This window comes from Drosophila obscura, unplaced genomic scaffold, assembly GCF_018151105.1.
Source record: "Drosophila obscura isolate BZ-5 IFL unplaced genomic scaffold, ASM1815110v1 contig_176, whole genome shotgun sequence".
NCBI lineage: Eukaryota > Metazoa > Arthropoda > Insecta > Diptera > Drosophilidae > Drosophila > Drosophila obscura.
The window spans coordinates 858,458-880,158 of NW_024542763.1; the positions used below are offsets into that span (position 1 = coordinate 858,458).

General features: G+C 44.8%; 1 protein-coding gene across 1 annotated transcript in view; it reads right to left on the bottom strand.

Annotated features, from left to right (window-relative positions):
- Window positions 1–316: 316 nt before the first annotated feature.
- The window catches only part of LOC111075302 (zinc finger protein 658B-like), a 51,642-nt gene continuing 30,257 nt past the window's right edge, over window positions 317–21,701 (bottom strand). The window contains exons 5-7 of the mRNA XM_041592208.1: window positions 640–709; window positions 485–584; window positions 317–402 (exon numbers count right to left, since the gene is read on the bottom strand). Coding sequence (XP_041448142.1) covers window positions 358–402; window positions 485–584; window positions 640–709 — 215 coding nt within the window. The 3' untranslated portion in view covers window positions 317–357. The remainder of the gene's footprint in view (window positions 403–484; window positions 585–639; window positions 710–21,701) is intronic.

The window sequence follows — 21,701 nt, forward strand, 5'->3', positions numbered from 1 at the left end:
CATATTGTCAACGCTATTCTTACGCATATCGCGCTTGAAAAGGCTGTACAGCGTTAGCCCTAGCACGCTGCCTTGCGGGACTCCGGCTTCAATCACCTTCACCGTGGAAACTGCTCCGCTCTGTGTGACTTGGAACGTGAAATGTGCTTTTGGTATTTACTCGAACAAATCAACCAAACGACAAAAACGACAAAAAACACCCGACACTGTGCCAACTTAATTTCCAACTGAGCTTGAATGCGGTATTCATTTCTAAGGCACTTATGATTACTGAGGTGATAAACAGTTTTTGGGTTTTGTCACCATTTTCTGAGAGGTAGATTCACCAACCGATTTTTTAATATAAAGAATATAAATTTACAATATAAACTTTAGCTCAAGCTTCAATGATGTGCAAGATTGCTTAAGTAGTTCGAAATAAGTGCGCATAAATGTATTTTCTATAGTATTATTTATATAAAATAAATAAAATAATGTACATTACCTTTATATGGGTCATTCTGTGATAATATAGATTACTGCTCGCTGTGAACCTTTTCCCGCATATTTGACATTCGTGAGGCTTTTCTCCAGAATGAATTCTCCTATTGTTGAATTTTTGTTTCAGTTACGTTTTTATTTTTGGTTTGAAGTAATTACCTATGTGTGTTGAGTGAACTTGATGTACTAAATCCTTTGCCGCATACCAAACATTCGTGTGGTTTTTCGCCTGAAAATATTATATATAAATGAACATATATATGTGGACTTCAAATAAGATAGTTTAACACATTTAAACCAGATTACATAACTATAACTAGAACTATAAGGAAGGCTACGGTTTCCACATTCACTTTGCGTTTTACTTTTCAGCAAAAAAATCATACTTTTCATTTCAAGGTTCCTGATTCCAGATTGAAGATTCCAGAGCATCCACAAAAGTCGATTTGGTGAATGTTTGATATTCGGGCCTATGCTTCGAAAAAAAACAAAAAAAAACGGATGACGCGCCGCGATTTATCAAGAATTTACGTGCAGCACTTATTTGGCAGTCGGACATGCTTATTTTTTTTTATTGAATTTCAAAGTTTTATTTTTGCCCATACAAAATGTAATCATAATCAGGTGTGCTTTTTTATATAAGTTTTGACATTGAAGTTTAAGTTTCATCCAAAGATGTTTAATTTTGTAGTTTTGCTGGGGTTGTAAAATGTCTGTAAAATTTTTAAATTTTTTGTCGGACTACCAACATTTACCACATCTTTCGACGAAACTTAGACTTTAATGTCAAAACTCATATAAAAAAGTGTGCAAATTGTGATATTTTATTCAAAAGTTCTACACCACCATCAATCTGGGATGTTCCTAATTCGCACGTTTCTGTGCGGAATTTTTTCGATAATTGTCAAATGTAACAATAAATATTTGACATTCACAACAAAAAACCGGAATTCACTACGAAAATGTAAACAATGACAGACAGGAAAATGGTAAAAAACAACAACAAAACATCTGATATGTCAGAATTGTCACAGGTACAAAACTCATGCAGGAAACTTCACCCGTTTTTGGCTGACAGCCTTCCGACTACTCTGTATTCAGAAAAAGAGTATACAATGTTATGGCTATAGAAAACTTTCCTTAAATAACGCCTCTTGTTTTCGGGTACACATTTCTCCCAAAATGTCCCAAGTCGCTTCTCAGAAAATACAGAATATGTATTTGTATTTAAAACATTGATTGGATTTAGTAGAAGCAGTCAAAAATGACCACGCTTCAGTGTTTTCAAAGCGTATATCTATTCCAATAAATTCTCCTCGCTAATGTTGGCCTCATTACCATACTCCATGTCCAGCAACATGATTGTGCAAGAATATATTTTGGGGCTGAATCACATTCACAACCATTGCAATATTATTAATATTCATTTAAATTATAAAAGTAAACAAATTTTCCGCCGCACCAAATTGTGTGCATCAGCTATTTTTCATGAATGGTGCATGGTAGATGGTGCCAGTGTGAATCGGTGTTTCACATCTTTAAAAAATTCCCACCTTTCCCCCGGGATGGGCTCAGTGCGCAGAGGGCATTATACTGAAAATCGCTCTCTCATTACGTTCCCGTACCCATACACATGTATGTATGAAAAATAATTTGGACTGCTGCGAGAACAGGGCGAAGCAATGCAATATCATTACTGCTTATATTTTTGACAATAAACGTTTTATTTTGCAGGCACACATCAGAGGGATATTTGGGTCGGAGAAGGCTAACGCATCGGTGGGCAGGTTGAGGGAACTGACTCATAGAGTTACCGCGCATATTCGTGCTATGGAGTCGCTTGCAAGCAAAGCCTCTCAAAGTAGTTTGGAGGGTCTTCGTCGAATTAAGAGCTGCCATCTTGGGAGAAATTATCTGGATTTTTGGAAAATAAATGTCAAACGCTTAAAAATCCGGATCAATCCATGCAAGGACAAGATGGTCAGGTCGGCAAGTCAGGAAAAACCGTGAGTACGCATCATAGAAAGTCGTTTGTAGCATCGAGCGCTCCAGTTTCCTATGCATTGCGCGAGAGCACTCATCACATGATTGCCAATTTTCAACGGTTTAAAATTCTATCACCGAAAGATCGTCACCTGGAAGGCTCTTGCTATGCCTTAATTGCCTACGAAAGGGCCATCAATTGAGAGATTGTAGATCAGGTCCCTGCCGCACGGTCCAATCTGTGCTTCCAGTTGAAGCCTCACAAGCACAACCAAGTCTTACCGCTATGGTTGCATTGTCAACCTCCTTGCCTCAAGCACTTATGTTCCACAGTCCATCTGATGCTGTGCTTTTAGCCACCGCCGTCGTTCTCGTAAAAAGCAGCGTTGGAACTTTCGTGCCATATCGCGCACTTTTGGATCGCAATTGCATTTTGTAACTAGTCGTCTAGCTAATCAATCGCGAACTTCAGAGCTCACCACTAGCATCACTGCCGTCGTTGCCCAGAAAATCACGGACCATCAACTTAGCATCACAGATAACACTGCTAATTGGCCTGTACCTTCGAATATCCAGCTTGCTGACCCTTCGTTCCATAAGCCGCAGTGGATTGACCTGCTCTTTGGAGTCGGATTTTTCTTCGAGTTGCTGTGTGGGAGGCAAATTCAGCTGGAGCATGGACTACCGTTTCTGTAGAAGACACATCTAGGATAGATTCTTTCTGGTCGCGGGCACTCGGGCAACCCAATCATTGGAAGACACCAATCACAGCACTCGTCTCGATGAGTTGGTTCGTCAATTCTGGGAAGTGGAGCACATCTTTGAGCCAATCGTTAGGGCAACAAAGGAGGAGCTGCACTGCGAGAGCGCGAGAGGCTGCACCATCACACTCGATTACCCTCAGGGGAATATTCCGTTAGCTTGCCCATAAAGCGAAGTTTGGAGTCCTTGGGCGATTAGGAGCGCAAGTTTGTGCGTAATCCAGCTCTGTATCCGAAATATTCGGCATTTATGAAGGAGTACCTGTCCCTTGACCATATGTCTCTGGTCCCAAAAGAAGATAGGCACAAGTGCAGATATTTCTTGCCTCACCCTTGCGTCATTAAAGAGGACAGATTCACAACAAAGCTGGGAGTCGTATTCAACGGTTATGCAGCTACCACATCTGGTCTATCCTTGAATGATCTGCTTATGTCAGGTCCCACCATTTAACCCAAGCTGTTTTCCATTGCTCTTACAGGTGATATCGGTAAAATGCATATTGTGGCGGGACTCTCTTGACGACGACATACAGATCTTCAAGCTAAACACTGTCACCTATGGGACTAAGCCTGCTTCGTTTTTAGCTATTCGAGCTATGCATCAGCTGGCCATGGATGAGTCGTCTTCGTATTCATTGGGTTTGAAAACCATTCTACAGGACTTCTACGTGGACGATATGATTTCTGGAGGCAATTCAGTCGGGAAAGTGCTGGATAATATGCGGATCACGGATCTTCTTGCTCGAGGCACTTTTCAATTGAGGAAATGGTGTTTCAACTCTCCTGATGTTCTTCGTGAAGTCCCTGAGGCCGAAAGGGAAAGTTTTCTGAAGCTCGATGATGGCAGCGACGGGACCAAGGCGCTTGGCCTCACTTGGGAACTCCATATGGACAAAATCTTGTTTACTTCTTGTTTACTTCTGCACCTCAATTCGGTGTTGCCAAGCACACTAAGCGCTCGGTCTTGTCAACCATAGCACTGTGCTATGATCCTATGGGATTAATTGGACCCACATTGAAAAGAGCGTCATGAAGCGCATGTGGAGAAACAAGCTGCATTGGGATGAAAGTCTTCCTCAGCCACTGGAATCGGCTTGGGCTGAATTTTGCAAGGACTTCGCTACTGTGGGTCACTCTATATTTCCGCGTTACATACTTGTAACGAACCATGGTTCTAGCCATGGCTCGTCACAAACGGCGGAGTGTCAGCGCATCCACGCTAGTCGGCAACAATAATCAAACTGATATACACAGAGCCAACGAACCACGGTTCTCCACAAATAGCGGTGCGTCAGCACATCCGGAAACAGCACGAAATTCTCGGTCACCCACATCTTGGCGATATTTCGCAACCACTCGGCCCCGAAACATTGACCCAAATTCAGATATCACCTTTCCCAACTGCAGCCCGCACCTACTGCGATGCAGCCTCAGCTAAAAACACTCTCATCAAAACACACTGACCCTGACACTAAGAAATTGTCAACGAAGCACCCAGCTTCGACCCACTTACCGCGCCCCACAATTATTATTACCCAATAATCATAAGTTAGCAATAAGCAATTATTTCCGGGTCTCAGGTGCGGCGCCAGTTGCATAAAAAGGCCAAGATCGGCCAAAATAGTAGGCAGTCCATCAGCCCGAACACAAGACACTGCACTAGACAGTCACACACCCAAGACACTACACTAGGCAGTACCTCAGACCGAACACAAGAGGCCAAGCACACAAGACACTGCACTAGGCAGTCAGAAACGCAAAACACCACACTACGCAGTCCACCAGCGCAAAAGCACACAGCCACACAGCCAAAAGCAAGGGCAACCACGTAACGAACTAAGTGAATGAAAAGTACTGAATAAACCAAGAAACAACCAAACTCAAACTCTCGCGTCATCATTTCTCCCTTGCCTACTGCATTTTCAAGCCAGCCCGACATCTAAAGTCACCTGCGATCTACAAATTTTCTTGTAACGGACCCTGGACAGACTGAAGCATACCTCAGCCTGAGATAGGACCTCACAAGTGGCGCCCGAGCAGGGACTTTTTGGTGACTTTAAGGAGACTAACACCTTAATACGGAGCTTTGTGGAGTAAAGACCCACGGCCACTGAAAGAGACTAGGCTAGCAAGGATCAATAGCCGTCAAGCACAAAACCCCGCCCACGCTAAATCTGGTCGCAAGCAAAAGTGCTACAGTACAGAAGTACCACAAACACAACGTAAGTCAGTGCCACTTACCGGAAAAAAAATTACACACACCATGGAAGCCCACGGAGACGGCCAACCCGATGAATTCTTCCTTGAGTGACACCATACCAATCCCGGAGTCAACACCGGATGGATCTACAAACTCCGTCGAGACGAGCTGGAAGCCCTTGCCGAGGAATTCGGATTTGGCAAGGAAGGAACAGTCGAGGAACGACGAAAGAGATTCGCCGCATTAGTCGCCGGGACACTCTCGCAGGACGCCTGGGTTCGACTGGAAGACCTCGAACGGCAATACGCCAAACCAGCAGGACGCTCCAGATCACCCATGCCCACCACTCCTGGGACATCTGACCAGCGGAAAACCGACCCAAAAGCCGGGTTACAAGTCCCAACCGCGTCCGAATAAAGCATACCTGGCCCACCACGCATCGTAATGCCAGCCGATTTGCCCAGACCTCAAGTTACGGAGACCAGCCACTCGCCCACACAGAGGATCGTGCCAGCCATGGACTCTTCCATCGATGGACGACACCACAGCCACACCGCCCACATCGCGGAACAGATTCGGAAATGGGGAATCAGGTTCGACGGACAGGACGACCCACTTACATTTCTGGAACTACTCGAAGAACGTGCGCTCTCATATGGGGTGGACACAAATCAGCTACCTCGGGCCTTGACAGAGCTTCTCACCGATCGGGCCAGTCGCTGGTACCGCACCAGCCAACTACAAGGCAGCTCATGGGCATATTTCCGCCAAGAATTCTTGACTTTCTTCTTGCCGCCACGGTATTTTGAACAATTGGAAGACCGAATCCGGGCCCGCAAGCAAGCGGTAGGGGAATTGTTCAAGGATTACCTCATCGAGATACGTCTACTCATGCACCACGCCAGGTACGACGCAGCCAAGGAACTGAACAGGATCTACGATAACGCCCTGCCAGCATACCAGATGTACGTGCGGCGACACGAACTCCAAAGCTTGGCGCAGCTCACAATGTTGGCCACCGAGATCGAGAGCATCCAAGAGCGGACCATACCGACCACTTTCGCACCCCCGCGGAACACTCCAAGATACGAAAGGCCGGCTTCAGAGCAGAGGAATTGCGACTCGCACCAGACGCCATTTCTGAGTCCCCATTGGGAATCGACAGACACCCCAGGGAGACCACCAGCTCATCCAAACAGTACGGCGAATCCCGACGTAGCCCATCATATGATCACGACCCCCATCACCAACCCACGCGCTGCCTGTCGCCGGTGTTGTGAAGCGGGGGCATGCGGCACACGACTGCCAAAATCCTTTGATTCTATTCTGCTGGGAATGTGGCAAACGCGGCACACGGACCGTCGATTGCTGCCGCCAGAACACGTCGGGAAACGACATTCGTCCTCAACTGACACGGGATCAGTCGGGAGCGACGCCTCCTCCGACCTGCGACTAAAGAACTATCTACACGTGAGCAATGGCCGGATAGGGGTAATGGTGACCATAGGAGGACACGCAACGGAAGCCACAATCGACACCGGAGCATCCAGAAGCTTCATCAGCGCAAACCTCGCCCGACCACTAGTCAACAACACCAACCTGCAAGATGCATGCGTCCGCCTACACCTGGCCGATGGCTCGGTCAGAGAAATCACACAAGTTCTACTGGCGCTCAAAAAGCTGGATCAATGAGAGGTTCAAATCCCGCTCCTGGTCCTGCCTAACATGGTGGGACAAGTTATTGTCGGGATGGGCTTTCTATGTGCCACCGAAACGACGATCCAATGTGGCACCACTCTGCTACAGCTACGAGACCGTCGCCCCATGCCCACTAAACCCGTGCTTACTACCATCCACGTACAAGACGCCTAGACCCAAAATAAGAAACCCCAACAAATCGCAACGAACGCACGTTCACGACCTACCACAACGCACACGGCACCCAATAACGCAACGCAGCACTTGACACCCAAACCAATCGCAACGAATACGAAGCAACGGAACACTACGGAGAACACGAATCCAAGGTCAACACCAGCAAACAGCAATCAAGCAATCGGGAAAACGAGTCCCACGGTCACTACGGAGCAACCGCGTCCTAGGCCAACAACAGGGAACACAATACAACAGGGTTCTCCACAATAGCGGTGCGTCAGCACATCCGGAAACAGCACGAAATTCTCGGTTACCCACATCTTGGCGATATTTCGCAACCACTCGGCCCCGAAACATTGACCCAAATTCAGATATCACCTTTCCCAACTGCAGCCCGCACCTACTGCGATGCAGCCTCAGCTAAAAACACTCTCATCAAAACACACTGACCCTGACACTAAGAAATTGTCAACGAAGCACCCAGCTTCGACCCACTTACCGCGCCCCACAATTATTATTACCCAATAATCATAAGTTAGCAATAAGCAATTATTTCCGGGTCTCAGGTGCGGCGCCAGTTGCATAAAAAGGCCAAGATCGGCCAAAATAGTAGGCAGTCCATCAGCCCGAACACAAGACACTGCACTAGACAGTCACACACCCAAGACACTACACTAGGCAGTACCTCAGACCGAACACAAGAGGCCAAGCACACAAGACACTGCACTAGGCAGTCAGAAACGCAAAACACCACACTACGCAGTCCACCAGCGCAAAAGCACACAGCCACACAGCCAAAAGCAAGGGCAACCACGTAACGAACTAAGTGAATGAAAAGTACTGAATAAACCAAGAAACAACCAAACTCAAACTCTCGCGTCATCATTTCTCCCTTGCCTACTGCATTTTCAAGCCAGCCCGACATCTGAAGTCACCTGCGATCTACACATTTTCTTGTAGCGGACCCTGGACAGACTGAAGCATACCTCAGCCTGAGATAGGACCTCAAATACTTCAACCTAAGGCAAGGTTTGAATTGCATGCCCTTTGTGATGCCAGCCTCCAGGCCTATGGGGTCTATGCTCGTTCGTATAAAGATACCGCCATCATCATGCACTTTCATCGAAAGCATCACCATGCTGGGCCGCAGTCGCTATTGTTAGTAGCTGTTGCTCGAGCGTTGCGGAAATGCATCATCTGGTGCAGATCCAGACCTGGTCTTGTTGAGCACATAATGGCTGACCTACCAAAGGTTCGAGTGCAGGATTCGCCTGCATTCAGCGTCACTGGAATCGACTACTGCGGTCCCTTCTATTACAAGCCAGATGGGCGCGGTCGAAAGCCTACAAAATGCTACAGCAGCGTGTCAATATGTTTTGCAACAAAGGCCGTTTGGTTGGAATTAGTGAAAGACCTCACAACTGCTGGATTTTTGAGTGCCCTCAAACGCTTCGTTGCCACGCGCGGCATACCCCGATGCATTTGGTCGGACAATGCCACCAATTTTGTGGACGATTTGGAGGACCTGTGGCGGCTGTTTATGAGCGAGAGGCATCGTGATGCAGTTCATAATCATTGCATCAACAATGGATTCAATTGGAAGCTGCATTTAAATCGTTGAGTGGGATAGTCACTCTTTGGCTTTGAAGAGCTGCGGACATTGGTCTGTCAAATCCTGTCTGTAATAAATTCTCGTCCTCTTCTCGCAATTTCAGAAAACCCTGTAGATCTTGGCTTCCTTACACCAGGATATTTTCTAATTGTACGTCCGCTGATGGAGTTTCCCGAGCCAGACGTTACGAATCTAATCTTTAACAGACTAGATTGCTAGCACGAGTCGCCTGTGCTCAGCAGATCTATTGGAAGCGTTGGAGTGAGGAGTATATGATTCTGCTCCAACAACGTGCCAAATGGCGCACACCGCAGCCATCGATCCAAGTCAACGACGTCGTCCATATCAAGGATGAAAACTTGCCGCCGTTGAAGTGGCCATTATCACGGGTGATCGAGGTCATCGCTGGAGCTGATGGGGCTGTGCGAGTTGCCATTCTGAGAACACCATCTGCAACCACTCGTCGAGCTGTCAACAAGCTGTGCGTCCTACCCGTTGAGGATCCTGGTAAAAGCCCTGTTCTTTCAACGGGGGGGAGTATATTCGGAGCAGCAGCCGTTAATCGTGCAATATAAGCAGTAATGATATTGCATTGCTTTGCCCTGTTCTCGCTGCAGTCTAAATTATTGGTCGAACGCATCGAATCGTAGTTCCCGGCCACGGCCTCAAACCTTTGTTACCCATCGAGAAATAAAACTGTTGTAAAATTTACCAACGGATTCGATTATTTGTAAATGTGGAGTCAGTTTCCCGAAAAAGCTCGGCAGTTTCCAACACGTATCTATAAGAAACGTACCTTCAGTACAGTATTGGTTTGGACAGTAATGCCACCTTTTTAAGCCGAATTCGAAGCAAGATCAATCAATATCAATCAAAACGAACCCTATTCGAATTTAATCTTGAAAAGTGTCGGCTTTTGGTTAAATGCTAAGAAAAATTAAATCGCTCAGAATTCTGTGGCACTGCCGAAATTTTTAAGCGGAAATCCTCTGCGCGGATTCCCATTTTACCCGTGATTTCTGTGGCACCCCTGAATAATAATAATAACACTCGGCAGTTTCCAACGGGTTTTTTTTTTTTATTTACTGGTATAAAATTAACGATTGGTGAAAATCTGGAAGTTCATCTGAGGTTGATATATTTAGTTAACTTAGGTTTTTCATTTCCAATAATGACGATATTACTGGTACCAATATATATGCAATAGATTTCACCACATTATCCAATTCATTCAGCAAACAAATTTTTTAAATTATTATTTTTTTTTTTTGTCTAGACGTTGGCTTGCAATGACTGCACCATCCAGTGGCCCATGCGACACCAACCCGAAGCCTGTTACACGCGGAGCCCAGGCAGAAACGCATCCCCTCCTCCTGCCCAACCGACCGAGGGGCGCTGCCGCATTACGCGCGACGCGTGTTACCGAACCGATCGCGAGCATGCAGGAAAGATGTAAGACTAAAATTCGAGAATTAGAGCTAAACACAACTCAAAGAGCTAAACATGCAAAGATAGCTAAGAAATTGTACTTACTACGGGAAAGGTATGTTAGTATTATTGATTTAAGAACAGGAAAGGAATTAATGGTGGATATTATATGGTAGAGGGAATTGAAGACGGAGCATCGGACCCTTAATTGTTCGTTTACGGAATAATTTGATCTACAAAGCGGTAGGAACAAAGGAATAAAGTTTCTAGTAGATCTAATAGGAATCCTAAAGTTTATGCGGCTCAACAAGTCAGGGCTATCTACGTCACCCTTGATCAGCTTGTGCATAAAAATCACCCCAAGCATTTTGTTCGGCTAAGCGCCGGCCCATGGCAGCACAAAGAGTAGTTGATCATCTCTTAATCTAATGTCCCTCTTTATAACCGTTTGTTTGCTTGTACTTATGCTCTTGCTGATGCGTTGTTCTTTCTCGGCGTTCGTCAGCCGATGTGGGAAAGGCTCATTAGAAAAAGCAGAAGACACTTCAAATTCGATCATCACCGTAGTTAAACGTTTGGCTGTCTGGCACAGTGACCTGCTTGCCACAGAGTTCTAAACTAAACCTAATATAAACATATCAACTTCGGAAACATATCAACAGTCTTGAACCGGCCCCCGCGTCTTCAATCGACCCATCGTTAACTGTCGTTATCAAATCCGCACACATTTCGCCAGTTTTGGATAATACATATATATTAATATATATTAACTGAACAATCATCGTCTCTTAAATAATCTTGCAAAACAACGCTACTGAAGAAGCTCAGTAGCTCAACATTTGGTGACCCCGACGTGATATAAACATAAACTCTTTAAATTTTATCACAAAAAACATTTTCGTTGGATAAATTCGCTTTGAACCACGGTGCACAAACAACAGAAACGGTTCTCGCGTCATCTGCTTTGCGGTCTGCTTGCTTGCTGTTGTTTCGTTTCGGTTTCGTGCTCTCAGTGTGCATGCCTTTGTTGTTGTCGGATGCACAAGTGCAGTACGTTTCAAACCATTTAGCTCTCGCTGCTGATCTGTAAAACTGCAAGACTGTGTGTTTTGAGCGCTGCGATCGATTGTACAGTTCGTGTAAAACTGTTCGAGGTTATTCACCGGCTGTTAACCTCTACACTCTCTCAGTGACTCTAAGCCCAGCTTTTCTATTGAACATACACGATGGCTTCTAATAGCACCCCTTCAATCTTGCCCCCCTCACCATTGTTCGTCGATTCGGAAGCTGCATTCTACAAGAGCAAGGTGCAATCCATGCTAGGGGCGCCACGGAGAATCGAAACGACCGTCGGCAAGGAGAGGATTGGCGAGCTCAGTGAGGAGGAGCTGAAAGTGAAGCTGAAGTTGCTAGCGGATCTTGTAGCTTCATTCAACGAGCACCATAATGCCCTGGAGAAGATTGATCTCGATAAGATCGGTAGTCCCTTGAGGGATGAGTTTGACGAGTGCGTGGTCATGCTGGAGATTCGCATTAAGCGAGAGTTAAGCAAGCAGCAGTCCACAATGCTACCATGTTCAACAATGCGGATGGACCATGTAGGAGAGGCCCCAACTACGGTCGTAGTGCAAAGTCGGCCACGCCTGCCGGAGTAGAAGCTTCTTGAGTTCTGTGGGGCTACGATCAGTATTCCTCTTTTTGGGGCATGTTCTCCTCCACTATAGGTAAGGAACATGACCTTACGAATGTCGAGAAGCTGCAGCATCTACGATCATGCCTAAAGGGACCAGCGATGGACACGATCTCGGCGCTGGAATTTAGCCACGCCAGCTATTCCATTGCTCTAGATCTACTCAGCAAACGATTTAATAACAAGCGTCTCATATTTCAGGCACATGACACAGACATTTTGAGCTTTCAGCGTGTCAAGGCCTCATCTGTTTCCCAACTACGGTCCCTTTCGGATACAGTTAATGCCAATCTTCGAGCTTTACAAAGTATGGGGACAAAGGAGCAGATTGTTGACTGCATCTTAATACACAGCCTGCTGCAGAAGGTGGACAGTGCCACACAAACCAAGTGGGAGGAATGCTCGTCGTTGGATAGCATACCCTCCAGCCAGCAATTCGCCACGTTTCTGGAGCAGAGTTGCCAGAGGTTAGAAACCCAAGAGCACGCAAAAGATATGTAAGTAATAGCAAGTGTTCCTGTGGTGGCTTGGAGATAAGACCACGACGATTTATGCCATAAGGTATTCGCCGATAGGCGAAGTAGGAGAGACGTAATATGGCGAGCTTTCCAGTGTTTAGTTGTTGTTGGCCGATCAGCTCAACAGTAAAACAACAGTTATTTACGGCTACGGCCGAAGCTTATTTATTCGACGTTGATTCGATAGCCGATCTGTTAAGACTAAAATACTTAATATCAGAAAGATTAAGCTAAGCCCTAAAGCTTCCTATTCAGCGGCAGCGGCGCGATCGTCCCTCGGTGGCAACGAAGTTAGTGGATTTAGTCAGCTGAATAAGTTCTTGCCTAATTGCAAGAACCCAGTGCCCAATTGCACGTCTCCGCTGCCGAGTGTTAACTGCTCTCCTCTTCAAGTTAAGGCCGTCCTCGGTCTTGGATGCTTTGAACTTTTTAGTGGTTACATTACGGTAGACCCAAGACCTTTTGCCATTGGCATTGTCGAGGATCAGCGCTGAGGCAATAGCACACACTCCATTTGGTACACCGCTCCGGTTAGCAGACTTGAAAACATTGATTAGGCGGTACTCTTGAAGATAACGCAATCTGACTGTGCAATGCTGTCGATGATGACCAACCGTCTTCAGGTAGCTGGGCTGAGACTCGCAAAAACTTACAAAAAGCAGTATATTCGCCTGCAGCTCATTGGAAGAACATATTTGCGGTTGCAGTGCTGCCTGCGCTCGTCATTTGGCAACACTTCCGTGTCGCATTCAGCAGTAAGGCGGTTTTCTATGTGGCTGGTGACGCCGTTGCGAGAGATTAAAGATAATTTGATCTAACATTTCTTAATTTTAAATTGAACAATATTATTTTCTAGGAATATTTACACGTTTGCCGCTTCTATTCATTAACGTTGCGATTTCAAAGCTCAAAACTATACTTAAAAATGTGGAATATAATATGGTATTGAATTTATGGTAGTAATAATTTTTCCAAAATGATAGATAAAGACAACGATTCCCTTACAACTTATATGCTCACCTGTAACAGCCTGTAAAATAATTAGTTAGTTAGCTAACTAATATAACTAACTGTAACTAATTGAGTGAAACTAATACAAAACTGAAAACATGGACAACGCTACGTATCTACCTTATGTTGTCCTTGTGAACAACCCTCCCATTAATAAGAACTGTTGTTCCTAGGTCCGCTTCTACTCTCTTTTCTGCGCATAAGGGTGTCAGTTTGTTGCCTAGTCTGCTATTGCTTTTGACTAAGATTTTTTCTCCTACTTCGAAAACTCTATTCTGCCTTTCAGGGTTATTCCTTGCAAGCTGCACCTGCTGAGCTTTTTCGTCCCTAAACTCATTTGGAGCTTCCACTATATCTATCGGTCTTTTATTTGTGACTGAATGTATAGTCCGGTTGTATCCCACTGTTGCTTGTAATATTAAATCAACCGTGTCGTCGATTTTCTTGTCTATCCTTAGACATCTAGCTATCTCTATAATTGTGCTGTGGAAATGCTCTACTTGTCCATTTGACACGCTATGCAAGGGTGGCGCGTTTACCACGTCCACGCCAAACTGATTTTTTAAAAGTGAAGTTATTGTCTCTGAATTAAAGGATGCTTCGTTGTCACAATAGATAATTTTGGTCCTTCGAAAAATATTCATTAACTGAAGGATGGGTGCCTTTATGTCTATAATGGTTCTGGATGGTATCGGCTGAACTACCGCAAACTTCGAAAATTTATCAACGCAAGTCAAAAAATATTTCCTGTCCGTAGAGAAGATGTCTATGTGTAACATCTCGCCCACATAAGATGGTGTCGGAGTTTCACCCAGTTCCTGCTTCCTTGGGTGCCGATCATACTTCCCTTTGGTGCAAATCCTACAGTTGGACACGATTTCATTGGCTAGTTTTGCCATCTTAGGGAAATAATATTCAGACAAGATTTGCTTAATGTTTTCTTGTGCTGCTCTATGGGCACGACCGTGCTCTGTGGTGACGATTTCTCTTTGCTCACTTGGGTTTGAAATGTCAGTTATCATCCTTTTGCAATGTCTAAATTTAGTCGAGGGGAAACATCGTACCAATTCATGCTGAATACTAGCTAATGTGGGGTAATCACAATATATTGCGTTTACGACGTTAGGGTTAATCACCTCTTTTACATCGTCAATAAGAGATAGTCTGTCTGGGAAGTGAATTGTATGGCGCGATCTGTTACCAAATACAATTGACATTCTTTTCAGAGAAAATTTAGCTTCCTCCAAAACTATTTGGTTTCGGAAGCAATTGACTGGGGTGTCAACCGTTTCGATCGTATAAGTCAAGGATTGCTCGCTATGAATAGTAGCTACGTCGGATTCTGGTACATCTAGTAGTGCGTGCACGTTTTGACGCGAAAGCGCATCTGCAACAAGGTTTTCTTTACCGGGCTTATAGTGGATTTTGGCGTTATGCTCATCGATAAACGCTTTCCAGCGTTTGATTTTTGCGTTTGGATTCCTGTCGGATGCCGCACAAGTCAGAGGCTGGTGATCGGTGAAGATATTAATGTCTTTAGTGCCGTACAAATATTGCCGAAGCTTGCCTAAGGCCCATACTATGGCTAACAGCTCCCTTTCGTTAGTGGCAAAGTTTTTTTCATTGTCCTTCAATGTCCTTGAGATCATTGTTATAGGCCTACCAGCTTGGGATAGTACCGCACCAATTCCATATGCAGAAGCATCTGTCGTTAAATCAAACGGCTTCTTAAAATCGGGATACATAAGCATGACATCTTCGGATGCCAAAACGTTTCTCATTTTTTCAAACGTGTCGCGCTGTTTGGTGCTAAAATGAATGGGAACTTTTTTTGACATATGTTTGCTAACTGAGCTGTTCTCGCCCTTTAGGATTTCCGTAAGTGGCTTCGCTATAGAGGCGAAATCTTTTACGAAGCACCTATAATTGCTAGCCAACCCTAAAAAAGATCTAAGAGCAAACAAACTTGTTGGCTCAACATATTCTTGAATGGCTTTGACTTTTTCGGGGTCTGTTTTCGCTCCACCTCTGGTGACTATAAAGCCCAGATACTCAACACTTGTCTTAAAAATTTTTGTCTTTTCTCTAGACACCTTCATGTTGGCTTCAATTAAACTTTTTAGTACCCAATCTATGTGGCTAACATGGTCTGTTCCATTATCGGAGAAAATGATTACGTCGTCGACGTAAACATAACAAGTCTTGCCTATTTGCTCGCGCAAAACGTCATCAATCGTTCTTTGGAATATGCTCCCGGCGTTTTTTAAGCCAAATGGTAACCGACAGAACTCATATTTGCCGCCATTTACCGAAAATGACGTTTTTTCACGATCTCGTTCTGCCAGGACTATCTGGTGGTACCCTGACTTGAGATCTAAAGTCGTAAAACACCTGGCGTTTCCCAAGTTCGACAAAATCATGGAAATGTTGGGTATCTGTCGGCTACAGTTTTTTCGTTTAACTTTCTAAAATCAATAACCAGACGTTTTTTTTTATTACCGAATTCATCGCGGCCTTTTTTATCTACGACCCTGGTCGGATTGTTATAAGGCGATCTTGAAGGCCTTATAATTTTGTTATTAAGCAACGATTTTATTTCGTTACTGACAAACTCTGCTACTCCCAAGGGATGCGGATATAGCTTAGAGTAGATGGGCTCGTTGTTCTCGGTGCGGATAGTTGCCACGACCGTAGTGTTAAACGGTAGCAGTTCGTTTGTGCCTGTGAAAGCATTGGTTCTGTTGAGAATCATCTTTTTAAAAGATGCTTTTACGGCATTGGGTACCTGTATGTCGTTGACGTTTGTAAAGTTAACGTCTTCGCAGGTGTGGTACGTCAGGCTTTCCGACGTTGTACCATAGTTTATCTTGTTCATTTCTGTGTCTAACTTTGCACCAACCTGCGTTAGCAAATCAAAGCCTATGATACCGTCAAACAGCGTCAGCGTATTCAACAAGAAAAATGGGGACGTTTTCCCGAAAATATTGATTAGACATTTCTGTTTAATTTCGTTTGAACCGTGTACTGAGCTCACAGTGAAAGGGGATTCGACTGGTACCACGCCCTGTAACTCCTTTACGGGTTTGACGTAGTTTTTAGCCGCTCCTGTGTCAACCAAGAATCTTAGTGTTCGCCCAGCCAGCTTCCGCTCGACAAACGGTAGCCGGGAGCGCTCTCTAAAAAATTCACCAACTCGCTTTCGTAGCCGCAGCTTCCTTCTGCGTCGATTTCTGCGACGGCCTCTTCAGCTACGGCATTGTAGGCTGTCGGATCTGTGCCACGGCTTTCATGGGTTACATTATTAACCCTCTGACGCCTCTGTCCGGATACACGCTCGGAGTTGTTTTGTCGGAACAGGGCACTTTGATTTTTCTGGTAACTAGTAGGCTTACGAAGTTTCGATGAAGATGGATCTACATCCATCGGTTCGCCTTGGTTTCGCTGAGGCTGGTTTCCCTGATTTTGGATAGACTGACGATGATCATCAACTTGTCTGGAGAAAAAAGGGGCCTTTTCCTGATTACCATGATGACTATTCTGCTTGGGCCTGTTAGCCTGAACCCTTTGCTCGTTTCTGAATGCCTTCTCCTCAATGCTCTTTGCATAGTTAGCCGCAAAGGCGTAGCGCTCATGGTTTGATTCCACTTCCTGAGCCAACGCCAGCGCAGATGGCAAATCAGGCGGATGAGCTGCAAACAGAACGTCTGTGAGGTTCCTTCTCAGGCCTGAGATAAAGACGCGAAGTGCATCGCTGCGGTATTTTTCATTCATACATTTGGCCATAGTTTTGTCGTACGTCATGACCGTTTTATTTGTAAGTAGGTTAGTTTTTTTTCTACCTCATCGTAATATTGGAGTATTGTCATGTTGCCTTGACGCAGGCATGACAGCTCCTGCTCTATCAAATGCAGCGGGCGTTTGTCCGCATATGTGAAGTCCAATCTGCTAATAATTGCTTCAAAGTTAAGAACCGTATTAAATGATGCCAGGACAGAGTCCGCCGTTCCTGTAATTTTGTTCCTGATTATAGTAACAGCCTGGTAGTGTCTAGAGCTGCCTGGATATTGTTTATAAATCTGATATGCGGCCTCTGCCGCTTTTCGCCAAGAGACATACTTTTCCGGTGCTCCGTTAAACTCAGGTAGTGATTTAACAGCATCGAGTGGCTCATTGCAGTTCAGAACTTGTAATTTGAATATCCTGAAATACTTCTACTTTGGGGACGTCCCCTGATATATTTCTACTTACAGTTGCAACCGCTAAATCGATTTGCTGTTTAATTTGCACGTTCCGCGCGTCTAAGGCGGCCTGTAACTCTAATTTGATTCTGCTCAGTTCACTGCTCTGTGCCGCTAAAGCTGTGGCGACAGCCCTTTCTACAATGCTCTGAACGTCAGCGTGATCCATTTTTATGCTTCGCTTTGGTCTACCACATGGTAGACCTGTCTAGCTAATAACTCTTCCAACTCACTGTCAATGTCACTGTCTCGTGTTGTCATTAATGTGCGGTACGGAACCGAGAAAAATAACCGGATTAATATAAAATTTATATTTGGCCGAAAAAGGTCGTGGTGGGCTTCGCTGTTTCACTTGGAAAAATTACTTTCAAAAGATGCGATTTAATTCTTTGCACTTATTACAACATTAACTAATGGCGCAATTTGTAGACTTATTCCACCTTAAAATACTATTGTTATGAGCCTTGATATCACTTACATGAATAACCGGGGTGCTTATCTGGATTCGGTGTTAAACTATACAGTGTTTTTGGTTTGTTTTTTCTTATTTATATATTTAATATTGTTTCGCGGGTTCGCGATTCTGTTGGGCGCCAGTAATAGCAAGTGTTCCTGTGGTGGCTTGGAGATAAGACCACGACGATTTATGCCATAAGGTATTCGCCGATAGGCGAAGTAGGAGAGACGTAATATGGCGAGCTTTCCAGTGTTTAGTTGTTGTTGGCCGATCAGCTCAACAGTAAAACAACAGTTATTTACGGCTACGGCCGGAGCTTATTTATTTGACGTTGATTCGATAGCCGATCTGTTAAGACTAAAATACTTAATATCAGAAAGATTAAGCTAAGCCCTAAAGCTTCCTGTTCAGCGGCAGCGGCGCGATCGTCCCTCGGTGGCAACGAAGTTAGTGGATTTAGTCAGCTGAATAAGTTCTTGCCTAATTGCAAGAACCCAGTGCCCAATTGCACGTCTCCGCTGCCGAGTGTTAACTTGTACACCAGAGCAGTCGGAAACACTGTCTAATCGCAATCAGCTCCAAGGTCTGTACATTCTGCGGTGATCCAGGACACTCCATTTATGCGTGTTCGCAATTTGGGAATCTGTCCGCTCAACTTCGGCTTCACGAAACTAAGAAGCTGTCACTGTGCACCAACTGTCTCCGAGCAGGCCACACGCAGGGTGCATGTCATTCTCGAACCTGCCGAATATGTGGTGCTAGACATTACACTCTACTTCACTTCGAGTCCCCGTCTTACGGTTCTCAATCCATTCTGCCATCACTGTCACATTCTACATCAGCTCCGCAATTGCCCGCGGGACCCTCTGGCGTTGTACATACTGCAACAGCGTCAGCCACATCGCTTTTGGCCCAGAGTCACAGGCAGGACATCGTACTTCTTGCCACTGCCATAATCAGCGTAACGAATCGCTCTGGTACACTCATTCCATGCCGTGCCTTGCTTGATTCTGGATCGCAGGTGCATATCATTACTTCTCACCTGGCTCAGCAGTTGCAGCTTCAAAGGAAAGACTCGGATGTTTTGGTGTCTGGTCTCGGCGAGTCGCGTGCCATATCGGAAGGATGCTGCGTAGATTTCAACCTGGAATCACGCACATCAAGTTATGCCACGACCATTTCGGCAGTAGTTGCTCCCACCATTTCGTCCAGTCAACCTAACTGCAATATCGACCTAAGCAGCTGGAACGTTCCCTGCAACACACAGTTAGCGGATCCCAAGTTCTACAAGTCTCAACCTGTGGACATTCTTATTGGAGCGGGACTGTTCTTTGAGCTTCTCTGCATTGGCCAAATCCAATTGGGAGCTGGTCTGCCACGTCTTTAGGAAACCAGGCTAGGATGGATAGTTGCAGGAGAGGTGGCTCAGTCTCGCGCATCAGATCCACTTTCTCCTGTGTTATTTTCAGTTAACCAGTCTGAAGTGCCCCCTCGCACGAGTATTGGACCCCCTCGTCGAGTCAGGTATGGTTTCCGGAGTGGCTAAACTAAAGGTGAAGTCTTTAGTCACCAACAATCAACAAAGGAAATATGGCTGCCAAAGAAGGATGTTAAAGAACCGTGCTCTTCAACGGGGGGAGTATGTTCGGCTAAGCGCCGGCCCATGGCAGCACAAAGAGTAGTTGATCATCTCTTAATATAATGTCCCTCTTTATAACCGTTTGTGTGCTTGTACTTATGCTCTTGCTGGTGCGTTGCTCTTTCTCGGCGTTCGTCAGCCGCTGTGGGAAAGGCTCATCAGAAAAAGCAGAAGACACTTCAAATTCGATCATCACCGTAGTTAAACGTTTGGCTGTCTGTCAAATCCGCACACAATATATATACATATATATTAACTTAAGTAAAATAAACTGTGAATATATTAACTGAACAATCATCGTCTCTTAAATAATCTTGCAAAACAACGCTACTGAAGAAGCTCAGTATCTCAACACATTTTTTTACGACTAATTAAAGTTGGAAGGTTTATTAAAAACAATCTACGAGGGTAAGATGGCAGTATCACACCTGCATCCCAGTTAACGCCACTCAGAGGAAAAAGTATTTCTGGACTGATTCTATACGGTCCTGGTGTACTTTGTACTGGGGGCACCATACACAAGATCCGTACTCTAAAATCGGACGAACAAGCGAGATATAGAGAGTCTTCGTTATGTAGGGGTCGTCATTCCTTTGACCACCTCTTTATTAACGCAAGCACCCAAGGCCTTATTTACCATGGTAGAAATTCGTTAAGAAAACTTTAACTTGGGGTATAGTTTAATACCAAGATCATCAACCAAGGTAATTCTCTCAACAGAACCACCGCAGAGGTTATAGTGAGCCGAAAAGGGGCTGGAGCGATAAAATGTCATTTCTTTGCATTTCGAGGCATTTAGGTATAACATATTTGCACAACAGCAGTTATTGAGATCGGATTGCAAGCGAGAGTGAAATGAAATGTCCTTATATTGGACACAGAGTTTAACATCATCCGCATACATGAGTACTTGAGAGCTTGTTAATACTGAATACTGTTAATACTGAAGGTGAAAAGTTGGCTGATGGCTAGATGGCTGCCTTGTCGTACTCCAGAAGTAACCTTAACAGGTGAAGAGAAGGAGTTTTTGAGAGGACTCCTTGAGACCTAGAACGAAGGTAGCTAGAAATCCATCTCAAAAGATTAGGCGGAAACCCTAAACGGTCAAGTTTTTGTGCTAGAAGGGAATGGTTTACAGAATCGAATGCTTTACTGAAATCAGTGCAAATGACATCCGTGTGCAAGTTACCTTGGAAGCCTTTAATGATAAAAGAGGTAAACTCTAATAAATTTGTGGTTGTTGATTGTCGCCTTATAAATCCGTGCTGGGACGGAGTTATAAGTGATTTGCAGAGATGTTGCAAGTGCGGAGTTAAAATTTTTTCAAACATTTTAGGAATAGCGGATAACTTAGATATACCTCTATAATTATTTCCATCAGACTTGCTACCTTTCTTATGGAGCGGAATAATACAAGATTTCTTCCAGATTGGGGGGAAGCGTGAAGAGTTATTGGATAGGGTGAATAGTTTAAGCAAGGGTCCACACAGAGCGTCGGCACAGTACCTAAGTTCACAGCTGGGAACTCCGTCGTGACCTGGTGAAAACACCGATTTAACTAGTCGAAGATCATGAAGCAGTGAGCTTTCATTTAACAAGTGGCTGAAAATGCCGTTCGACCTTGTTAAACTGTATGGATACGGCTGACCAGAGTAGCTTTCATGAGAATAGGTTGTTTCGAAAAATTTGGCAAAAAGATCGTCAATTGACTGATCATTGTTTGCTGACATACAATGATAGCGAAGATAGATGTGCGGACGTTCTACGTATACTATTTACGAAGCCGTAAAACTGTTAAGAGTCCTGTAA